This window comes from Danio aesculapii, chromosome 15 (genome assembly GCF_903798145.1).
Source record: "Danio aesculapii chromosome 15, fDanAes4.1, whole genome shotgun sequence".
NCBI classification, from domain to species: Eukaryota; Metazoa; Chordata; class Actinopteri; order Cypriniformes; family Danionidae; genus Danio; species Danio aesculapii.
Window position 1 is genome coordinate 6,052,027 of NC_079449.1, and position 23,829 is coordinate 6,075,855.

A 23,829-nucleotide genomic window follows, 5' to 3' on the forward strand; every position below is an offset into this window, starting at 1 on the left:
GCGAACGTAGTAAGACCTACTTTGAGGAAACATTGCTGCAAATGTCAGTGACGGAAACATATAGACCAGGGGTGTCAAAGTCAATTCCTGGAGGGCCGGAGCCCTGCAGAGTTTAGTTCCAGCCTTGCTTCAACACACCTATCTGTAGGTATCAAACAAGTCTAAAGCACTCAATTAGTTTGATCAGGTGTGTTTAATTAGGGTTGGAACTAAACTGTGCAGAGCTGCTGCCCTTCAGGAACTGGCTTTGACACGTGTGATATAGACTAAAGAATACCCAATGAAAAAACACTTCATAAAATTATACTCATGATGATAACGAGTAAATAAAAGCAGAGAAAGAAAAAGCGACAAAGGACACACTAGACGCTACTGCAACTAACCCGCCACTGGCAGGTCACATGACCAGGCAATTGGACCCTGGCGGCTGCCACTGTCAGGTCACGTGACCCGCCACTGGCCACAGTAGGCCTTTTTCACACTTCCTGGTTCCGGTAAGCGAAACGGCGGACCACAACATCCGGTTCCAATGGAACAGAGTAAGATAGAACGGCAGAGTCGTCTCGTCACTGTTATTGCAGCCTTCCTGGCTGCTCCAGCTTAAAAAAGTGACATCCTTACCTCAGTTTCCACGAAAAGACACAGGACGGAGGAAATTATGGGTGAAATTAATTAGACGGAATGAATGTCTTTCATTTCAAATGATATGCCAGAGTACGCTCATGTGCAGTATGCACTTCAAATCGGAGATCATTATGTTTTATCAAATATTGGTGGTCTTATTGGTGGTTTTATTTAGATGTGAAATTATAATATAGACAAAATTCCAGTTAAGTTATCTGCCTTCCACAAACAAGTGCTCCTATCAAGATCATTAAAATATAAGCATAATTTCCCCCCCCCACATTGGAATAATAGACAACTAATACAAATGCTATTTTTTTTTACAACAAAATTAATTTGGTTAGTCAGTTTTATAATAAAGACGGTATACTTTTCTTACAATGAATTCCTTTCTCATCACAGTATTATTGTAGTAGTTATTTATTCAATTCCTTCAGAGACCCATATGTTATTTAGTGGTATTAATCAAGACCATCGTCTTGATTTTACTAAATCTTATGTTGGCAAAACTTGTTTTACAGTAAACACCAAGAGTAATAATAGAGCTTTTCAAACTCTTTTCCAAAAAGAAATCACTACTGTTCCTTATATAAAGTTTTATTGGATGTCTTTATTAAAGGGTGACTTGATTTGCTGAAAAAAGTGTGGCTGCATGTTACCACAGAGATATCAGGTAAGAAACAAAATTAAAGAAATATCCTATAAACTTCTCCACAGATTTTATCCAGCAAAACATTATTTACAAAAATTTAAAAGTGGAATTGATGTAAATTGTATTTCTGTAATGAATATGAGGAGACTGTTTTACACTTATTTTGGCATGGTACACTCTCAGAAATAAAGGTACAGGAGCTGTCACTGGGGCAGTACCTTTTCAAAAGGTACATATTTGTACCCAAAGAGTCCACAATGGTACCTCAAAGGTACTTTTTAGGTACATTTGGGCACTAATATGCACCTTCGAGGTACCACTGTGGACTCTTTGGTTACAAATATGTACCTTTTGAAAAGGTACTGCCCCAGTGACAGCTCCTGTACCTTTATTTCTGAGAGTGTACAAGAGGAAGAGCTGCAAACAATTATTAACAATTTTCAGTGTTCAAAACCTCTTTCATCATTGTGGAAAAAATGTACTTTTTGGCTTTACTGTCTAATTTACTAATAAGCAACCAAATTTTAAGGTATTGATCACTGAAATATGCTTGTTTATTACCAGCATCAGAGACTCTTTAAACAAGGAAGCCTACCCACTTTAAAAAACTGTGAACTCTATAATGTATTTATTTAATTATTACATATGTACATTTTGTATATTTGTATTTTATTTATAATTACCCCCTGGCATGTATATTTTTTGTGTTGTAAAATGTTATTTGCTGTTCTTTAAATAAATAATAAAAACATTCAAAGCAGATGAACAAAACGAACTGGAACATGAACTAACTTTAACCTAAAGATTCAGCAGAAACACACCCTATACGCTACAGACGGACTGTTTTGAACATATTTGCTTTAAAATTTAGTAATTAGTGTTAAACTGAAGTGCTTTAATAGAATCGTATTCAAAAACTGAACACAACAACAAATATATTTATTTTTTTCCAGCGAGTTGGAGCTGAATTATGTTTCCAGACTTGAGTAAACCTTACGAGCATTAAGCAACCTGTCATTACGGGGCTCCTCTTTCGCATTGACCGATAGCAACTCGCCTGTCTCTCACCCTGAATACAAAGGAAGGAGGGGGTTAGCACAGCTTACGGACAACTATTAACATAAAACTAATCCTGCTGGATGTTAAATAGTTATTTTTGCTAACGAATGGCTTGAGTTAGCAGATCTTATGCTGTTGGCTGCACACCTTACTGTAACCTAACGTTGCAAACGCTTCGTGTAAGACACATTTTCTGCACAAATTCCTTTTAAATGCTGATTTACTTAGGCTACATCAGTTCATTAACCAAGCGAACAACCTGTTCTTGTCCAAATTACAGCAAAGTTGACAGTGAAAATGTCATCCGATGTCCTGAGGCTGTCATGTTTCTGCGACTGTAAGCAAAACCGGAAACCGCAAAACATTGCTTCGGAGGGTGCTTCCTGTATTCAATTCCGCTGTGAAAAAGGTCTATTGTTTGAAGTACTTGGAGGCTTGCAGCCATTTGAACAGAAAGCAGACAACCCTCTCCTGTTCTTTTCGCCTCTTTATCACTAAAATGTTTAATTTAGTGGTTTGACATAGGACGAGCTACATTTTAGTACTGTAAAACTAATCTAACATATAGGACTGATTTATGTTCATGAGTTTACTTGTGTTACTTTGAACTTGATCAAAATTTTCCCCAAGAATTAGTTGTTTAGGTGTAATGTATACAGAAAATAAAACTCACATTTGACTAGATAGCAATGTCACTGAAGAGGATAATTGTCGTTTTCATGCATTTCATGTTTCATATGAGAAGGATTGGTTTTCTATGATGCCAGGAGAGGAACTGCACTACCATGCAGTTGACTTTTTTAATGCTTTATGACCTTTGGTATGTTTAAGCCAGATTTGCACAGCAACTCCCCTATAAAATAGTATATTGTGCATTTCTTGTTACAATACTTTTGCATAATTCTATTTCTATTTTAAAATTAAGTACATTAAATGAACTGTTAAGGGATTACAAAGGTATTGTGTGAAAATTGGAGAAAAAAAAGTTTTATATTGTACATGGGAGAATGTATTTCTGTAACATTTTTCTGAAAACTATTGTGAAATGTTTAGCAGCGAATAGATTTCTTGATTTATGTTAAAGTACTGAATGGTAAATTATGTTTCGTAAATTAAAATGTGTATGTACACAAAAAATATTTTTTTTTTGTAAACTGAAATATTGTTTATAAAATGTATTTGATGTTTTATATTTACTGAAAATAAATTGACACATATTGGATATAGCAAAGGCCTTTTAAATGTTCTTGAGGGAACATATTTGACACAGTGTACGGTACAAAGTGTCTTGTCACTATAGTGTTTACTTCATAGATCAGATTTGTAGCTTTAATGAAGGTACAATATTGTATCTGCAGGTTTTAAAAACCAAAAGTACATTTTGGTTTGGCATGGTACAAAAATTTTCCCTCAAGGAACAAACTGCAATATCTCGCAACTGCAACAGCTGTCAAAACTAAAATAGCAAAACAATAGGCGAACACCAAAAAACAGGGATAAAAACGTTTGATGAAGCATACGTAGCAGGAAAAAAGGCAATCTGACACCTCGGTATGATCTCTCTATTCTGAGCGTACCGAGTGCTTTAAAGAGCGGACCACAAAATGAATTGCGTATCTGGCTGATTGCAGCCTTGATGATGCAATCTGAAACTGCACGGAGCTAGGGACTTCACTGTGGGGGTGGGGTTACGTGAGTGCATGCAGCTCAGATTACACTGAGAGAAGCTGACTCAAATCGAAACTCAAAGTTTGTTGGTCGGAAGCCATTTCGCAAACTGGGTCATATCATCAAAAGGAATAAAAAGTGAGTTTACAAAATCATTCTTATTTGTGCAGGAAGCTTAAATTGCAGCCTATATATGGATGCGTCTTGTGTAGGCCTAAACTGCATGCAGTAATTTACCGTTCGGGTTTTTAGTCGATGGCCATTGCCCTGCTTGAGGCAGTTGCTAGCATAATTACCACAGTATATCCTTAATTATTTTTTAAATCATATAAATATCACATTCACGTTCGCATAGGCTGCTGTTTTGAGGTAACATTGGTTTTATATTCACACATTTGGAATTCTCTAATAATATCATTTGAGAAAAGTATTGTTTGCTTGAAATAGTGAAATCATATTAGCACGCTCCGATGACTAAGTCTAACATTGTTCACTGTCGAATAAATATCCCAAATGTTGTTTTCAGGTCATACCTGGTAATTGATTTCCGACTGAATATTCAAAAGTACCATGGTAAACAATAGGGAGTGTGTCTTGTTGTCACTGAACGAATGTGTGAATATAAAACCTACCCCAATGGCTACTGTTGTTATTTTTCGGCTTGTTTTTACTCCCCAATATTAAAACTAAAAATGAATAGTTTACATTAAATTAATATTAACTTTAAATTAAAATAACTACTAACTCTACTAACTAACAAACAAGTTATATTTTATTTCCTGCCAAATGTGCAAATAATGGCAAAACAGGAATACATGGACAGCTGGCCCAGTTATAAAATTAGGCTAATAATTAGGCCACATTACAAGTACCTTTAACATTAAATCATTCTTTCAAATTGAAGCCTTAGCATTTCCATCCAGTAATTCCCTCAGGTTTGAGTAGTTAAGATGTAATATTAAAAATAAAAATAACTTCTATATGCTGTAACCTATTGTACAGTCAACAAATCATGTATACAGATGTTTTCAATAGTTATTTACATGCATTTTTAAACCCTTCAGACTGTCACTAGAGGCAGAGTCAGAGGACTAAACTGTGTATGAGTTTGTAATTTCTTTTAAAGAAAATACTTTCAGTCATCTTATTCTGTCAATTTTACGTTAACTTAATTTAAAGTTAACAGTTTAAAATATATACATAAAAAAAAAAGGTTTAAAATAACACTAATAGTTATTATTTTTTGACTCTGTGTTGGTTTAGATTTGTGAGTTTGGTGAAGGTGGAGGAAATCCATCTACAATCCAGCTCCAATATGGACAACATATTTATAGAAGACACATCATCCAGCCATGAAGAAATTTGTTCACCAATCAGGTACATATTGATACACAAACAAGATTGCTTATGTACATATATTTGATATAAAAAGTCTGGTACTCAGTGTAAGTAAAGATTTGCCTGTTTTATATTATTTTATAGACATTTGGTATTATCTCTTCTTCTGCAAAGGGACAAGAACTTAATAATTAACACTATAGTTTTAAATTATAAAAAAAATTTGCAATCCACGTAATTAGAAGCAAGTGCACTTTCTTCCATATTTATATACACTCTCAGAAATAAAGGTATGAAAGCTGTCACAGCGGTGGTACCTTTTTAAAAGATACACATTTGTAACTAAAGGGTCCATATTGTTACATCAGAGGTATATATTCGTCCCTAAAAATACCAGAGGTACTCTTTTGTACTTTTTAAGTACTAATATGTACCCTTGAAGTGCCTAAATTGACTCTAGTTACAAATGTGTACCTTTTAAAAAGGTACCACCCCAGTGACAGTTCTCGTACCTTTATTTTCTGAGAGTGTACCGTAGAATGTAGTGTACAGTAAAATACGTATGTGTATGTATGTGGGCGACGCAGTGTAGCAGTAGGTAGTGCTGTCGCCTCACAGCAAGAAGGTCGCTGGTTCGAGCCTCGACTGGGTCAGTTGGCGTTTCTGTGTGGAGTTTGCATGTTCTCCCTGCATTCGCGTAGGTTTCCTCCAGGTGCTCTGGTTTTCCCCACAGTCCAAAGACATGCGGTACAGATACATTGGGAAAGCTAAATTGGCCGTAGTGTATAAGTGTGAGTGAGTGTGTATGGATGTAAATCTTTCCCAAATGATGTTTAACAGTGCAAGGAAATTTTCACAGAATGTCTGATACAGGGTAGCCCCGGGATCCTCCACATAAAATTCAAGGCTTTTTAAGACCTTTTTAATACCATTTCAAATGAAATTCAATGCGAACTTCGAACCCATTCTGACAAGTATGAGTTGAAAATGTCAAATCTGTATAAATTTTGAATCCTAGAAAATAATTATGTAATAATTAAGTGGGCTGCTTGAATTAAATAAAAAATGTATTTCAATTATCAGTTATATTTAATACATATGCAACAGCGTGGTCATCCACAAAGTAGTGAATATGAAGGTCCAACTGCTTTCTTTTCGTCATCTTGTTGAGACACTCGTCAAACATGACCACAAACCCGTTGGTCTCATTGACCTGGTCAGTCAGTTCTTTAGTAATAAAAGGAGTCAATACAAATTTAGTAATATATGGAGTTTTGTTGCCTCCACACGAGAATGTAGCTGCAACCTCGGAGTGAGGAAACATGGTTTTGAAAACCTCTGTGATGTTCTTATTCGATGTGCTCAGAGATTGTTTTAAGGACCCACATCACCTCTGCCTAATGTAGAAATTTCTTCATTACTGATAGCCAAAGCTGTTTCAATAACCGAAGAGGTCTCCGGTGCACAGAACTGCTCAATAGGTGGTTAGCGCTGATGAGCAGTACTACATGCGGTGTGTTTGGCACCCTTCATATGGGAGTCCAGGGCCGTAACACCCATCGCTGCTAGCTTAAAAGATATCCGCCACCAACAGCAGTAGGCGTCACTGTCATTTCGTGGCACAGGTTTGACTTAAACGTAATTCGGATTCCTTGGCCACAGCGGATTAATCCAACACTTTCCCATTTTAGCCGACAAACTAGGCTAGCGACTATCTTTCTGCTATCACATGGAGCGCAAGATGCACACAACGTTACACTGCATGAATTTTTTATTAGCCTACATTAGTAACAGTTAATTTTGTTACGGTATGAACTTTAATCCTAGGAAAAGCAAAAATAAATCAATAAAGTAAGATCTTTGTAACAAAATCCGAGACTTTATATTCCAAATTTAAGGCTATTAAGGCTTTAATTTGAGATTATCAAATTTAAGATTTTTTCAATGATTTTAAGACCCCGCGGCTACTCTGCTGATAATATGTTTTCTTCTGGAAAAACCTTATTTGTTTTATTTTATTTTGTTTAGTTGTTTAAAAAACATTTTAAGGTCAATATTATTAGCCCCTTTAATCTTTTTTTTCTGATAGTCTACAGAACAAACCATCATTATACAATAACTTGCCTAATTACCCTAACCTGCCTAGTTAACCTAATTAACCTAGTTAAGCCTTTAAATGTCACTTTAAGCTGTATTGAAGTGTCTTGAAAAATATCTAGTCAAATATTATTTACTGTCATCATGACAAAGATAAAATAAATCAGTTAGAAATGAGTTATTAAAACTATTATCTTTAGAAATGTGTTGAAGAAAATTCTCCGTTAAACAGAAATTGGGGAAAAAATAAACAAGGGGGCTAATAATTCAGGGGGGCTAATAATTCTGACTTCAACTGTATGTGGGTGCAACTGCTAGTACTCATGGTGAACTGGTGCCATTACAATAATTTATCTTTTATATTATAAACATAAATAATATTTATTTGTGTCTTTCACTGTGTCTGAATTTAATGACATTGACATCATTTCATGATGCACACCTCATCTCTTCCACAAAAAATTTTGCAAAGATATGCTAATAGCAAGACTTTTATAGCACAATATGTTTTGTGAGAGATGCACCAATTTTCCTTTTTACAGATCATTTCAACAGACACAATCAGACTTCTCAGAATCCAGTCTTGTGTCTATGAAGAGTGCCTGGTCTATGGATCCACCACCCCTTCTACGTGATAAGTACAAGCCATCACAAATACTACAGTCCAGTCTTGTGTCTATGAAGAGTGCCTGGTCTATGGATCCACCACCCCTTCTACGTGATAAGAACAAGCCATCACATGTACTACTGTCCAGTCTTGTGTCTATGAAGAGCACCTGGTTTATGGATCCACCATCACTTTTAAGTAGCAGAGAACCATCTTTCATTAGGTACAAATCTTTCTTCATATATATACATTCTTATTATATGCTGTACATATACAACGCATTTAGACATTGTGTTAAAGGCACAGTTCACTCAAAAATGTCAATTCTGCCACCATTTGTTCACCCATGACTTGATCCAAAACAGTTTGAGATTTGCTTGAAGGTGTGAAGTGATTTTGAAAAATGTTGGAAACCTGTAACCATTGACTTTCAAAGTATTTGTTCTTTCCTTCTATGGATGTCAATGGTTACAGGTTTCCACCATTCATTAAAGGGCACATAGTTTACCTCTTTTTTATGATTTAATATTAATATTATGGTTCTTCTGAGTGTGCCAGTTTAGCTTCAGTTTAAAACACAATTCAGATTTTTTTATTATAATGTGTTAAAAGTGTCATGTTGGGGGCGTGTCCACAGTTCGCTGATTTAGGGGTGTGTTGCTTCACATGTAAATTAGTTTCGTCTTCCCGCCATGTAACAAGGGGGCGGGGCCATGAGCTCACCCGCTCTGCATTTGAAACAGAGTCTGACAGGCAGACGGAGAAGGAGAGAGAGGATCACCATTCAGTCGTACATATACGACTCGGACACAGACCAAGCAGAGAGTACAAAATCATTTGTGTCTTTGTACAGTTTTACAGCCAACTGTGTGTTAGTTTCAAGTGCTGAGCTTGTACACAGAAACTAATAACCACGCACACTGAATTAACTTTGACTGAGGCACCGGATGCGCCGCTCGAAGCCGCGACACGGCACACCAGACACTCTTTGTGGCGCACCAGAAGCATGAAGTGTCCCGAATCGTCGCGCCACGCATTTTTGAATTCTAAACAAAGGTTTCTGCAGCGGTCCGCGGCGCCCAGCCGTCGACTTGAGTGTACCCTGATAGAAACCCATGTTTAGAATTCTAAAACGCATGCTAGTTAAGATCACAGGGAGCTTCTGGGATCGCGAGAAATGCAAACGGCTGAAGTATAAGCTAGACTCAATGAGAAGTACACATGTTTGTAAACCTACCTAAAGATACAACCAATAATTCCGATTAGAGCGATAATGTGGAGAATATTGATCTTGTGTTGAGCCCAATGAGCCTTGCATCTAAAAATAGAGCTAGGGTGTTCCTTTAGTGATATCGCTTTGACTCACGCTGAAAATGGCGGACATGAATCAACAAACTGAGGATATGATGACGCGCCTGTCAATCAATATTGGTGGGCGGCGGGACCGCTCTCCTACGTCAAGTAGCGGTCAATTTGAAAACGGCTCCAGTTGGTCCACCATTTTTTATGTTGTTAAATTGAAAAAAAAAAGCACTGGGTGTGGTTATATCACCCCAATATGACAGTCTATACACCATTCATGCACATATGGCTGCCCAAACAGCTTGAAAAGTATCTTTTTTGTGTTTAACAGAAGAAAGAAACTCAAACTGGTTTGAAGCAAATCAAAGCTGAGTAAATAATGACAGAATTGTCATGTTTAGGTGAACTATCTTTTTAACTGAAAATGATGATGATGTGTATTTTTTCTCATTTGGATTAGGCAGGATAGCCCTCAAAATACTGGTCTCTTAAAAGAGACATAAAAGAGACATCTCACCAAGTACTATTATCATAGTTGGGTGTAAAAGAGGTCAGCGAGTTTGCACATGATAATGATCACCGATCACCGGTATGGACGGCCAATCAAAACACAGCATAGGTCTGAAATTTACAGTCTGATGACTGTAGTTTGTTTTTGTACTAGAGAGAAATTGCTTGTGCTTTGTTTTCCAGCCAGAATTTTGTGCGTCAATGATAAGTAGTAGTGTTTATGTATCACGTACGTTATTGTTTTTACTGTTTCAAACTTATGTTGATATTCGAGATTATTAACTCATGTGTGAGCTCATGTATATTAGAATATGTATATTATCTAGTATTGAAATTTTTGTTTATAAATAATCATTATCTCTCTATTTGTATAAGTTTCTCTGGTTTATAATAGAGTTTAGTGCTGGGTATGAATATTTCAACCTATTACTTTCATTCTCATTTTGTGAGTTTGCTTAATTTATGTATAATTTTAGTTTTCTTGGTTTAGATGAATTTTTGTTGATGTGACAACATTGGCCATAAGTCTCAAAGCATGACATTAAGTTGTAAAAGCATTCTAGCTTAGTAAGACTATCATACACCCAGCACAATAAGATGTGTTTGTTGCGATGTGTTGCTATTTTCAGAACAGGTCAACCCTAATTTTCCATTTTCCGCCACATTGTTTAAATAGCACATCCATTTGTGCCACTTTGTGGACTCGTGGGTGTGCCGGGCTAGAATAGTGGTGTGTTAATGTGCATTGTTGTTGCGTTGCTATTTTAAGGAACTGAAATAGACTGTGCAATAGACCAGCTGAAAGCAGGTCTAAAGTCCAACGCAGATTGAGTTAGTTGTGCGCCTTAAACCTTACTCATTGCTTAATACACACAGGATGTACAGCAATAAACAAATATCTTTACATATGAAGAAGAATTTAAGGATTAAAATATTACAAAAATTATTATTTTCTACATAAATATAAAAACCACTGCCTCCATGCCTTCTTCATCTTATTCATTCTTTTTCAGCTTATTCAAGACAATTTGCTTTTGTATAATGTTATTATTATTAGCAGTATTTGTTATTATCTGCATATTTATATTTGTTTTGAATAAACACAAGCTTAGACTCATCCCCCTGTCGGGTTTTGGACTATATGGGCATAAGAACAGGACACGTGTTTGGATGTAACTCAGTTATTTGACCACACTTCGTTATTATTGTTTATTTATTCGTTTGCTCGAAATTAAAACTGAATTTAGGAATAGGTTTGAAACAAATCTTTGCGCTTAACAAACTAAATTAAATATGTAGGCCAATGGATGTCTTCAGCGGAGTGCTTACAACATTGTTTCCCTATCCACGAAAGAGAGAAAGAGAAAGTAAAGAGGCTGAATGGAGGAGGCTCGTTCTTTATCCTTGTGCTGCAGATGCTCTGTTTAACTGTTTTCTCACTAGTGAAGTGTTCAGTTTTTACACTTACAAAGTCCACCATGTAAATAGCAAATAGAAATGGGAGATGGCACTCTGATTGGCTTAATGCACTTTATACTCAAAACACACCCATAACTCATTAAGAGAATAAGCACAACCCTGTTAGACCTTGCGCCAAACTGTATTTTTCCATCCTCAAAATAGCAAAAGCCTATTCGGACATGCCCTTAATGCTTTTGCGACATGCACTTTAGACTTTAAAATAGAGCCCTTTGAGATTAGAGGTCGTTAAAATAGAGCCCTTTGAGATTAGAGGTCATTAAAGTGAGATTTAATAAAATACTGTACATACGTTCCTAACGTGCATTAGTAAACATTTGAAGTTTTTGTAATTATGTGTCACATATTGTTTTAAAGTGTTGCAATGTTGTAACTGGTGTAACACTAATTTGTTAACTAATCAGTACAAGTCTATTTAGTTAAGCCATGCTATATTTACTTAGCTAAAACACTGATGTGGGCCCTGTGTGAAATTTTAAATCTCTTAACACGCTGTACACTCTGGTATTTACTTTGGCACAGTTTGAACTGAATACAATGCAAATTTTAGGTTAACAACTTTCATTTTTTATAAACCTTGTCATAAAGAAGACTGATCTTCACAGACGATTGTTTGTGACAAAATACCATTTACTGAATAGGTCAGTACATTTGAGGTATGGAAACAGCAGTACAGTTTGTAAAATCGCCAATTTTTACTACTTTCTGCTTCATCTACATAAGCAAAAACATTAATTTTGTAGTGTTTTTCTAGTTTAAATGTAATGTTTATAGGTGAAAATTGTCTTCTGGACTGATAAGCTCTATATGAATGCTGCAAATTTACTGTGTTGAATTATTGCATATTTGCTTTCCTTTTTTTTGCAACTTATGCATTTTTAGAAATTCTGATATTTGTTTGTGTTTTGGAGAGAGAGAAAAACAAGTAAGTGGCTTTTGCAAAAGCGTTGCCATGACTGAAATAAAATAATGTGTTATTTTTAATTTTACAGTATATTTTTCAGTGCATTTAGATTGAAGCTGCTGAGGAAGTTTCAGTGTCTGTATGAGGGACTGGTGACGCAAGGTAACCCAAGACTCCTGAATGAGATCTACACAGAGCTCTACATCACAGAGAGTGAGAGTGGAGAGATCAGTAATGAGCATGAGGTGAGACAGATTGAGACACAATCCAGGAGATCAACAACAGAGGACACAGCGATCAAATGCAGAGACATCTTTACACCTTTACCTGGACAAGACAAAGCCATCAGGACTGTGCTGACGAAGGGAGTTGCTGGCATTGGAAAAACCATCTCTGTGCAGAAGTTCATCCTGGACTGGGCTGAGGAGAAGGAGAATCAGGACGTCCAGCTCATATTTCCACTTCCTTTCAGAGAGATCAATCTGATGAAGGACAAAACACTCAGTCTGTCAGATCTCCTGCATGTCTTTTTCCCTCAAACTAAAGACATTGACATTTTTAGTGACAAATATAAAATATTGTTCATCTTTGATGGTCTGGACGAGTGTCGTCTTCCCCTAAATTTCAAAATCAATGAGACTCTACAACATGTGACCAAAACATCATCAGTGGACGTGCTGCTGACAAACCTGATTATGGGGAATCTGCTTCCCTCTGCTCTCATCTGGATCACTTCCAGACCAGCAGCAGCAGATCTCGTCCCCTCTGAGTGTGTCCATCGAGTGACAGAGGTACGAGGCTTCAATGACCCTCAGAAGGAGGAATACTTCAGCAAGAGAATCAGTGATCAGAGTCTGGCCAATACAATCATCTCACACCTCAAGTCCTCCAGGAGCCTCTACATCATGTGCCACATCCCAGTGTTCTGCTGGATCTCAGCCACTGTTCTGGAGAAGATGTTGAGTGAAGCAGAGACTGCAGAGATTCCCAGGACTCTCACTCAGATGTACACACACTTCCTGATGACCCAGATCAACATCAAAGACATGAAGTATACTGGAAAAAAAGACAAAGACATGATCTTCAGACTGGGGAAACTGGCGTATGAGCAGCTGGAAAGAGGCAATGTAATCTTCTATGAGGAAGACCTGAGAGAGTGTGGCATTGATGTGGCAGAAGCTTCAGTTTACTCAGGATTGTGCACTCAGATCTTCAGAGAGGAGTTTGGCTTGTATCAGGGGAAAGTCTTCAGCTTTGTTCATCTGAGTGTTCAGGAGCATCTAGCGGCTCTATATGTGCACCTCTCCTTCACAAACCACAACAGAAATGTGTTTGAGCAAAGAACACAATCACATGATGCCATGGAAACTCTCTATTTTGAACCCTATGTACACAATGAGATGATATCTCAGATACATCGATTAGTATTATCTGAGCTGCATCATAGAGCTGTGGATGAAGCAGTACAGAGTAAAAATGGACATCTGGATCTTTTCCTGCGGTTTCTTCTGGGTCTGTCAGTAACTTCAAATCAGATTCTCCTACAAGGGCTACTGAAACTGAGAAGAAGCAGCTCTGACAGCAATGAGAAAACAGTTGAATACATAAAGATGAAGATCAGGAAAATTGACTCTCCAGAGAAATCCATCAATCTGTTTCACTGTCTGAATGAACTGGGTGATTATTCATTAGTGGAGGAAATACAACAGTATCTGAGATCAGGAAAAATAAAAGAGTCCAAACTCTCTTCATCTCAGTGGTCAGCTGTAGCTTTTGTTTTGTTGACCTCAGAGAAGAAGCTGGAGGAGTTCCGGCTGAAAGAGTTTGTTGGAGCAGAAACTAAAGCTGATCATGTTCTTCAGAAGCTGCTGCCTGTGGTTAAAGAATCCAGAAAAGCTGAGTAAGTGTCACAGAGAGCAATCACTTTAATTCACTACTTTAATTAAATATTTAAAGAGACAAAGTAATTATTATTTTCACAGATAATGCAGATAAAGAGGCCATACTGTTTTTTTTATTATTTTAATATCTGCATTCGTGTAGCATTTTTTCAGATTTGCATATGTAAAAATATGCAGTTCTTTGTTGATATTTTTATACTTAAAGATCCTGTGAAGTGCTTTGAAATGTGCATTTTGTATTTTAAATTTGAATCTCAACTGAAACATGAAGACAGATCAGGACTTATAGTAGCTCCTCCCCTTTAAAAAGAAAAAACAGCCAATAGCATTCAGGTATTTTCACAGCTCTGCCAATAAGATCGCCTGAGCTCAAGCACATCAAATAAAATGCAAATCAAATTAGAAGGGTGCAGGGCATGTCAGACACTAGAGAGCATTTGATTGGTCAGAAGATTTGATTTCATGAGAAACTGAAGTATGAAGTAATTAAAAAAAAAGTTGATCATTTAGGCAAAAGTGACAAACTGCAAGGTTTATATTTTTTCTTCTTAATCCATTTTTTTCACTGTTTCAGAGCATACTAGCTTATAGACATCCTTAAGACTAACATACTGATATTAGCATCTAAGGAACTTTATTTTACTTTTACAGGATCTTCAAAGGTTATACATCTTAAGACAAGCATTACAAAATATATATTACTCTTATGTTTTTTAAAACCTTTTCCGTCTATTAACCTCTTAAACTACAAATGACTTACCCATATAAAAATGAATGAATATCAATACCTCAGTGGGTACAACTGAGACTAGAGCTCCACTGATTTGTTGACAAAATAATTTATATTCCATAACTTTACTTTTGTGTTAAACAGGTGTAATTAAAACACAACATATGCATAAGAACATATTTTTGTGCTGATTATTATGTGTACACAACATTTGTTTGTTGGCCATGGATGGCTTAGCACTTCTCAGTACTGTATAATGATAATGTCATTATTAGGGGCCAAGCACCGCAGGTACGGAGGCACCTATTGTTTCTGTTAGCATTCCTACACTTTTATAAATAGCTACGCGAGCTAGCTCTCACTGGGGTGGTATCTTTTCAAAAGGTACACATTTGTACTTGAAGAGTACATATTGGTACCTCAACAGTTTATATTAGTACTAGGGGTGTAACGGTTCACAAAAATCACGATTCGATTCGATACGACACAGTGTTGTCATGGTTCAGTATGTTTTCGATACAGAAAAAAAAAAAGAAAAAAGTCAGAGGATTTCTCTGATTTAAATTTTATTTAAATATTATTAGTTAACAATAACAACTGTGCTGTGTTCTCACGGGTGGTGTCTGATATTGCACCGATGATATTATAACTTATTATTTGCATACATCATCCTAATATAACAGTCTTTTCATGAGCTGCAATATTAGTTTCATCTCAGTGAATGCATGCTCTTTATCGATTGTGAACGCGGTGCCAGTCGCAAGATTGACAGTATCGTGACGATTAAATCAAGGATTAAATAACGTTAGAACATCTCGTGCTTAAAATGTGTAGATTCAGTGGCAAACACTGTTATCTGAAAACTCCGTCCCAGCGGCTTTACAGTGAATGCTTTAGTCATTTTAATAGTGGACTTTAACCACTGGAAGTCTTTTATCCACTCTTCGAAAAGTGTAAATACTGGATTGACATTCATTATATGATCACTAATCAGATCTGTCATTATTTGTAACTTTAGGTGGTTTCTAAAACTGTCAGTGTTGTTTTCTTTCTCTCGTATCCAGACCTTTACATTTTCATGGCTGTAGCTCCCTGTCATTGGAACTGAGTGATTGACAGCTGATATTAACCAAGCTCTTCTGCCTTGGCTGCAATTTTTTCGCCCAGACTCTCAAATCCTGTCAACTTCTGCTTGTGGCTTTTTCTCAATGCGTTTGCCGTAGAGTTGGTGTTGAGCCACAGTAAGATAGGCTGTGGTGGCAATGCTTCTAATGTAGAAATTAGAGGTGTGAACCTACACTGGTCTTACGGTTTGGTTCGGTTACGATTATCATGCCATCGATTCGGTTCAATTCGATATCTCGGTGCATCACAGTGCATACACAGTTTTATATTGGGGGGGGGGCTGTCTGTATAAACACACACACACACCTGTAACAAGCTGTCTGTATAAACACACACACACATAGACGCAAAGCACTAAGCAAGCGACACACAGCATTAAAGTCACGCCAGCAGGTCAAACGGGCCACAGTGAGAGAGAGAGAGTGAGAGAGAGAGAGAGAAATAGAGTTTACTTTCATTCTCTCAATAGCAGTGAAATAGGAGCTTCTGCTGTAAGTGTCAGTGAAAGACTGTCCAGAAAACACATGCAGTGAAATTGAGCACAGTTTCTGCGTTTTTAAGTAGTTGGAGCGTTGTAAATACTCACGCTTGCCTCCCTCGCCATAGTAAGCTACGGCGACGCAGTTTCTGCTATGACGTGGAGCGCAAGATGCACTCAACGTTACGCTGAATGAATTTTTTATTAGCCTACATTAGTAACAGTTAATTTTGTTACGGTATGAGCTTTAATCCTAGAAAAAGCAAAAATAAATGAATAAAGTAAGATCTTTGTAACAAAATCCAAGACTTTGTATACCAAATTCAAGGCTATTAAGGCCTTAATTTGAGATTATCAAATTTAAGACTTTTTCAATGCTTTTAAGACCCCGCGGGTACTCTGCTTTTGCTAAACATTCCTTATTGATATGACATGTGTTTTGTTATATTCCTTGGATCATGCCGAGACCATTGATACCAAATATGCCAAAATGAACTAAACTCCATTTTGTTTTTGATTGAAAACCTATTTTTTTAAACTCCTCTTAGACTGCCTTTCAGATTTTTACCAAAATTGAATCACATGATCTACAGACAATGCTGACCAAAAGTTATGGAATTCAAGTTGATTTGACCAACTGTTTGCATTTAACATAGAGTTTGCAAAAATTAACTTGAGGTGAGATTTCCATAACATGTTGACGTTATCACACCAAATTTGGTGTGCGTTATGACACTTATGTTCTGAGGTTAAATGCAGCATTTCAGCGTACTGCTCCCTAGTGGTCCGGAGATACAAAAAATTTTTTTTGCTTAGAATTTCTCAACCATTTGTCCAAGATTCATAAAATTGGTCTCTTTACATCCGGCGAAACATGCCGAGTACAACAATGTCTGATTTTTCCAGGTCAGCCATTTTGTGTGTCAGCTATCATACATGTGCTGTCATGCTTCAAATGTAATCAAAAACTCATTGTTTCACTGTCTGATGCTCCTTACTAACCTTGTTGCTTTTGACCTCTGGACTGCTTTGCTCATTCTGCTTTTGGACTGCTTTGCTCATTCTGCCTATGAAGAGCTTGGCCGCTTAATTGCTGCTTGCAGCTTTATTTGGGAATTGTTATTATTTTTTAAACACCTGTGTATAACGAGTGGCATAAAACACACCAAACCAACTAGAATGACCAATGGCCGTTGGTTTATAGCAGATCACACTGTTCCGCTCATAGGCATTTCTTTATACCTTATGTCCATGTTCCATTGGCAGGGATGAGTGGGGCTGTGCGTACCAGGTTGCTCAACCAAAGTTGCATCTCAGGTGATAGGAGGCAGATCTGATAGCTGCAGCAGCAAAATTTATGTAAATCAACAAGGATGTAAATCAAATGCAACATTGTTGGTGGCTCTGTGGCATCTGTTGCTGCTGTTTCTCCTGCCAACTGCATTTGACTCTCAGCGCTGTCACATTGGCTTTCAAATTTAGCTTCTAGTTAAACTTTATTCTGGCACTGATACCATTTTAGAGACATTATTTTAACTAAAGAAAACGTACATAGTTCTGCTTTATAAAAGTAACCATACAATTTTTTGTTTAACTGTTAGCTGGTGAAACTAATACCTAAGACCAAGTCTTAACATCGTCACTATGTTTGCAACAGGTTAAGCAAGTGTGGTCTCACAGAGGAATGTTGTACTGCTTTGGCTTCAGCTCTGACATCAAAGCTCTCACTAGTGAGAGAAATGACTTTGTCTGGGAATAAACTAGGGGATTCCGGTATGAAGACTCTCTCTTCTGGACTTGAAAATCTTCACTGTAAGCTGGAGATACTCAGGTGAGAATTACACATGGTCTAGTACTGGGGTCACCACCCCTGTTCCTGTAGATCTACCTTTCTGCAGAGTTCAGAAAGGTACTCCAACCCCGATCAAACACACCTGAATCCATTAATTAGGACCTGAAGCAGCACTTGATAATTACAGACAGGTCTGTTTGATCAAGGTTACAGCTGAAATCTGCAGGAGGGTATCTCTCCAGGAACAGGGTTGATGACCCCTGTTTGACCACCTTCCACCATCCTCATGTTCTTCCTACTTTTTTTCTATACTTCTGTAGATTGAATTTGCGATTTTATTTTATTAACTGTCTCTTGAATAATATAAAAGCTTCCTTTTAATATCCCAACTCACTGCCAGATTTAAAATAATATTTAAAATCTGTTTTTAACAGCATAAATAATTGTAATGTGTTTTTTCCAAATAAAATTAATTTAAAAACAGGTTAAGTACATAAAAGGCTTATAATATCAATCTTGGAAAATTTAACTCAAAGAATAACTTAAACATACTTCCTTCGCTTCAGATACACACTCAAACTAGTATCCAAGTTCATTATGAAATATGTTTTCTCTAAATCTACCAAATAAATGAATTTCTGATTTAGAATGCATGTATAAACACACAAGTAAGGATAAGAACAAACCCCAGTTGTCCAATGACTTTATAATATTGGTATCTTGTTAAATAACTAGTAAATATTATGTACTGTCATCAAAATATCATGTACTGACAAGGACAAACGATTAGAACGATTCCAAAATAGATTAAATTAATTAATTTCCTCAAAATTCTACACACAATACCCCATAATGACCATGTGAAAAAAGTTTTTGAATTTGTTGCAAATTTATTAAAAATAAAAAAAGCTGAAAAATCACATGTACATCAGTATTCACAGCCTTTGCTCAATACTTTGTTGATGCACCTTTGGCAGCAATTACAGCCTCAAGTCTTTTCGAATATAATGCCACAAGCTTGGCACACCTGTCTTTGGGAATTTTTGCTCATTCCTCTTTGCAGAACCTCTCAAGCCCTATCCGGTTGGATGGGAAGCGACGGTGTACAGCCATTTTCAGATCTCTCCAGAGATGTTTAATATGATTTAGGTCTGGGCTCTGGCTGGACCACTCAAGAACATTCACTGAGCTGTTGTGACGCCACTCCATTGATATTCTGGTGGTGTTCGTTGGGTCATTGTCCTGCTGGAAGATGAATCGTTGCCCCAGTCTGAGGTCAAGAGCACTCTGAAGCAGGTTTTCATTCAGAATGTCTGTTCATTGCTGCATTCATCTTTCCCTCTATCCTGACTAGTCTTCCAGTTCCTGCTGCTGAAAAACATCCCCACAGCATGATGCTGCCACCACCATGCTTCACTGTAGGGATGGTATTAGCCTGGAGATGAGCGCTGCTTGGTTTTCTCCAAACGTAACTTCTCTCTCCACAGAAGAACGCTGGAGCTCAGACAGAGTGACCATCGTGTTATTGATCACATCCCTGACTAAGGCTCTTCTCCCCCGATCACTCAGCTTAGATGGCCAGCCAGCTCTAGGAAGAGTCCTGGTGGTTACAAACATCTTCCACTTATGGATGATGGAGGCCACTTTGCTCATTGGAACTTTCAGAGCAGCAGAAATGTTTCTGTAACCTTCCCCAGCCTTGTGCCTCAAGACAATCCTGTCTCAGAGGTCTACAGACAATTCCTTTGTCTTCACGCTTGGTTTGTGCTTTGACATGCACTGTCAACTCTGGAACCTTATACAGACAGGTGTATGACTTTTAAAATCATGTTCAATCAACTGAATTTACCACAGAATGTACCTGAGCTCAATTTAGAGCTTCACAGCTAAGGCTGTGGATACTGATGTACATGTGATTTTTCAGGTTTTTATTTGTAATAAATTTGCAACAATTAAAAAAAATCTTTCATCACATTGTCATTATGGGTTGTCATTATGATGCACTATAAAAAAAAACAAATCTCCCAAATCAACAGCACTTTGGAAATATTTGAAAAAGAATTACAATCTCAAATGAGGGCTAATAATTATTTTCTGTACATGCACAAACCCCCCTTGTTGATGAACTATTTTTTGCTCTGGTCAGTATTGGCCACTATTGCAATCACAGAACTGGCCTCTTCTCTTTTAAGAGCAAAATATATAATACATTTATAAAATCCAATAACTTAATGATATTCTGCTTCCTTGGTTTCACTTTTGGTCACAAGGCTCCACATGGCCCACATCACTAAACAAACTCTGAATCACTCACCAATTCAAAGCATTGTGTGGTTTTTGCTCTTTCTTGAAACTGCGTCTGAGATTTCCTGTATATCCTTCAGACACACTTCACAGCCTCTTCTCAGCACAGCAATCATAACATATATCAATCATAAATAAATGCTTATAATCTGATGGGGGTTGGTTTAATGGTTACATTTGCTAAAGACATTTGCATTCGATACCACCTTCCTACAACCATTAAACAGACCTGTGTGTTTTGATCTGTCAGAGTGATGTTTGTTATTGTTCTCTACAGGTTGAGTAGTTGTGGAATCACGGCTAAAGGTTGTATCGCGTTGGCTTCAGCTGTGAGATCAAACCCTGAACATCTCAAAGAACTGGATCTGTCTAAAAATAATCTTCGAGATTGGGGAGTCAGGCATCTCTTTACTGAACTCAAGAATCCTAAATGTAAATTGGAGATACTGGGGTAAGATTACCTGATATTCTATCATGTGACTGAATTTGATTATGCTTTTTACAACATTTTCCAAAGTATATTACTCAATTGTTGTTGAGATGTTCTAACGCATTTACAACATAACGAATTTTAAGTTAAATAGAATTGTAAAAGGAAAAAATGAGAGCTAGCTATTAATTCAGATGTTCTGATTCTGATTCCCAAACTCACATTTTGGTTTGATTCAGTTTTTGAATTGATTCTTAGGTTTGGAATAGATTCAGTGACTTAATACACACATTGTTGATATTTCTATGAAGTGAATAATAAACATAATTTGCCAAAGAACCAAATACCTGTATAGTAAAAATTATTTTACTGCCTATCATGTACATATGGATGCATTAAAAGAACATGAATCTTAATGTTTTAACCCCTATAATGGGTAATTTGAGCAATATTACATGATTGTACTGTACACTCACTGGCCACTTTATCAGGTAGACCTGTCCAACTGTTCCTTAACGCAAAAATCTAATCACATGGCAGTAACTCAATTTATTTAGGCATGTAGACATGGTCGAGACGATCTGCTGCAGTCCAAACCGAGCATCAGAATGGGGAGGAAAGGTGATTTAAGTCACTTTGAACATAGCATGGTTGTTGGTGCCAGACAGGCTGGTCTGAGTATTTCAGAAACTGCTGATTTACTAGGATTTTCATACACAACCATCTCTAGAGTTTACAGAGAATGGTCCGAAAAAGAGAAAATATCCAGTGAGTGGCAGTTCTATAGGCGGATGGTAGGGTTAGAAATTATAATCAACAACATGAAAGCATGGATCCATCCTGCCTTTTATCAATGGTTCACGCCGGTGGTGGTGGTGTAATGGTGTGGGGGTTATTTTCTTGGCACACTTTGGGCCCATTAATACCAATTGAGCATCGTGCCAATGCCACAGCCTACCTGAGTATTGTTGCTGACCAATATTGTTGCTGACCATTCTGATGGCTACTTCCAACATTATAATGCGCCATGTCATAAAGCGCGAATCATCTCGGACTGGTTTCTTGACAATGAGTTCACTGTACTCAAATGGCCTCCACAGTCACCAGAACTCAATACAATAGAGCACCTTTGGGATGTGGTGGAACAGGAGATTCGCATCATGAATGTGCAGCCGAGAAATCTGCAGCAACTGCGTGATGCTATCATGTCAATATAGAGGGTCCAACCCGGTACTAGTAAGGTGTACCTAATAAAGTGGCTGGTGAGTGTATTTCCAGTGTCCAGTTGTCCTCAACAACAGTGTGTCATTGTTCTCTACAGGTTGAGGAGATGTGGAATCTCTATTGAAGGTTGTGCTGCTTTGACTTCAGCTCTGATTATAAACCCATCACATCTGAGAGAGCTGGATATCAGTAGAAATAGTCTTGGAGACACAGGACAAGAACTGCTCACCTCTCTTTTGAACTCTCAACATCACAAACTAGAGAAACTACTGTAAGTACTAGTAGACATTTTAAATAAATAATCTTGTTTCATATTTAATTTCACAATGATAAGGAAAGGTGTGTGAAACCTTTGTAGGCAGATCTGCATTAACTGATTTAGATTATTTGGTAATGTGAGGCCTTTACAGGGTGAATATTAAACCACCCAATATGCTCACACTTAGACAGAATGAGTTTAGGATGTAGCATTGTTTTATGCAATATTATAGTCTTGTGCACATGCCTCAGGTGATAATCTAATAGTAATGGTATTTGAGATGAGATTACTGGGCAAAGTCAAAGGCTTTTTTTTTATCTCCTGCTGAATTCAAGAGAGTAATGCATGCATTTATATCTTCATGTCTGGATTTCTGCAATTCCTTTTAAGCTACGGTCACACTTGACTTTTCTTCCCATAGACTTCCATTCATACGCACGCGAATACGTCAGACCGGAAACGCAGGGTCATGCGTCAAGTTTCGCATGTTGCTGCGGTGCAAAGTTCAATCTTGGTGAACTCTGACCTGCGAAATCGCATCACTTGACTGCGTGAGACCAATCGAGGATGAAAACATGACCTCTCTGGACAGATATTTAAAGCATGGAGCAATCGCTCTCTTTTTTAAATGTCTAATCATCTTGTTTAATCCCGCCCCTTTTCGCAGCGCCGCACGACAGAATTTCGCACACACAAAGCCCAGTGTGACCGTAGCTTTATGTAGGTATTGTTCAATCTTATATAAATTGCCTACACATGCTCCAAAACGCTGCTGCTAGACTTCTTATTGGACTCGTAAATTTGAGCACTATATGTTTAAAGTTTAAAAAAGGTTTGAAATAGTCTGGCATCTTCTTATTTATCTGAACTTGTGACTGTTAACATATCTGCTAGATGTTAAAGTTCCCAGATCAAAGTTAAAGAAATAGGAAGACCGGGCTTTTTGCATTGTGGGCCCCGAATTGTCGAACTGTCTCTTTAGAATCTCAGTATCTCTGTTCAATAGGAAATTGAGAGAGAGAATTGAGTTTATTGCCATTTTAGCTTCTTTGGCTATGTCATGGCAAAAAAAAAAAAAACAGATCAAGTTCACCACATTTTATAAACACCACTTTTCTATAATTATACAAATATTCTAACAATTAAAAGTCACCAACAGCAATAAATAATACACAAGGTAAAATACATAAATAATAACAATTATATATATATGTATATATATATATATATATATATATATATATATATATATATATATATATATATATATATATATATATATATATATATATATATATATATATATATATGTATATATGTATGTATGTATGTATGTATGTATGTAT

The 23,829-nt window shown here is 37.0% G+C and overlaps 1 protein-coding gene across 2 annotated transcripts in view; it reads left to right on the forward strand.

Moving 5' to 3' along the window:
- Positions 1–23,829, forward strand: part of nlrc11 (NLR family, CARD domain containing 11) — a 45,964-nt gene that overhangs the window by 18,497 nt on the left and 3,638 nt on the right. The window contains exons 1-7 of one of the 2 annotated variants that reach the window (XM_056473939.1): positions 4,068–4,141; positions 5,267–5,380; positions 7,981–8,268; positions 12,329–14,140; positions 18,132–18,305; positions 20,848–21,021; positions 22,322–22,495. In XM_056473939.1, coding sequence (XP_056329914.1) covers positions 5,319–5,380; positions 7,981–8,268; positions 12,329–14,140; positions 18,132–18,305; positions 20,848–21,021; positions 22,322–22,495 — 2,684 coding nt within the window. In that variant the 5' untranslated portion in view covers positions 4,068–4,141; positions 5,267–5,318. Of the gene's footprint in view, positions 1–4,067; positions 4,142–5,266; positions 5,381–7,980; positions 8,269–12,328; positions 14,141–18,131; positions 18,306–20,847; positions 21,022–22,321; positions 22,496–23,829 lie in introns of those variants that run through there. The other variant, XM_056473940.1, reaches the window with a different exon arrangement.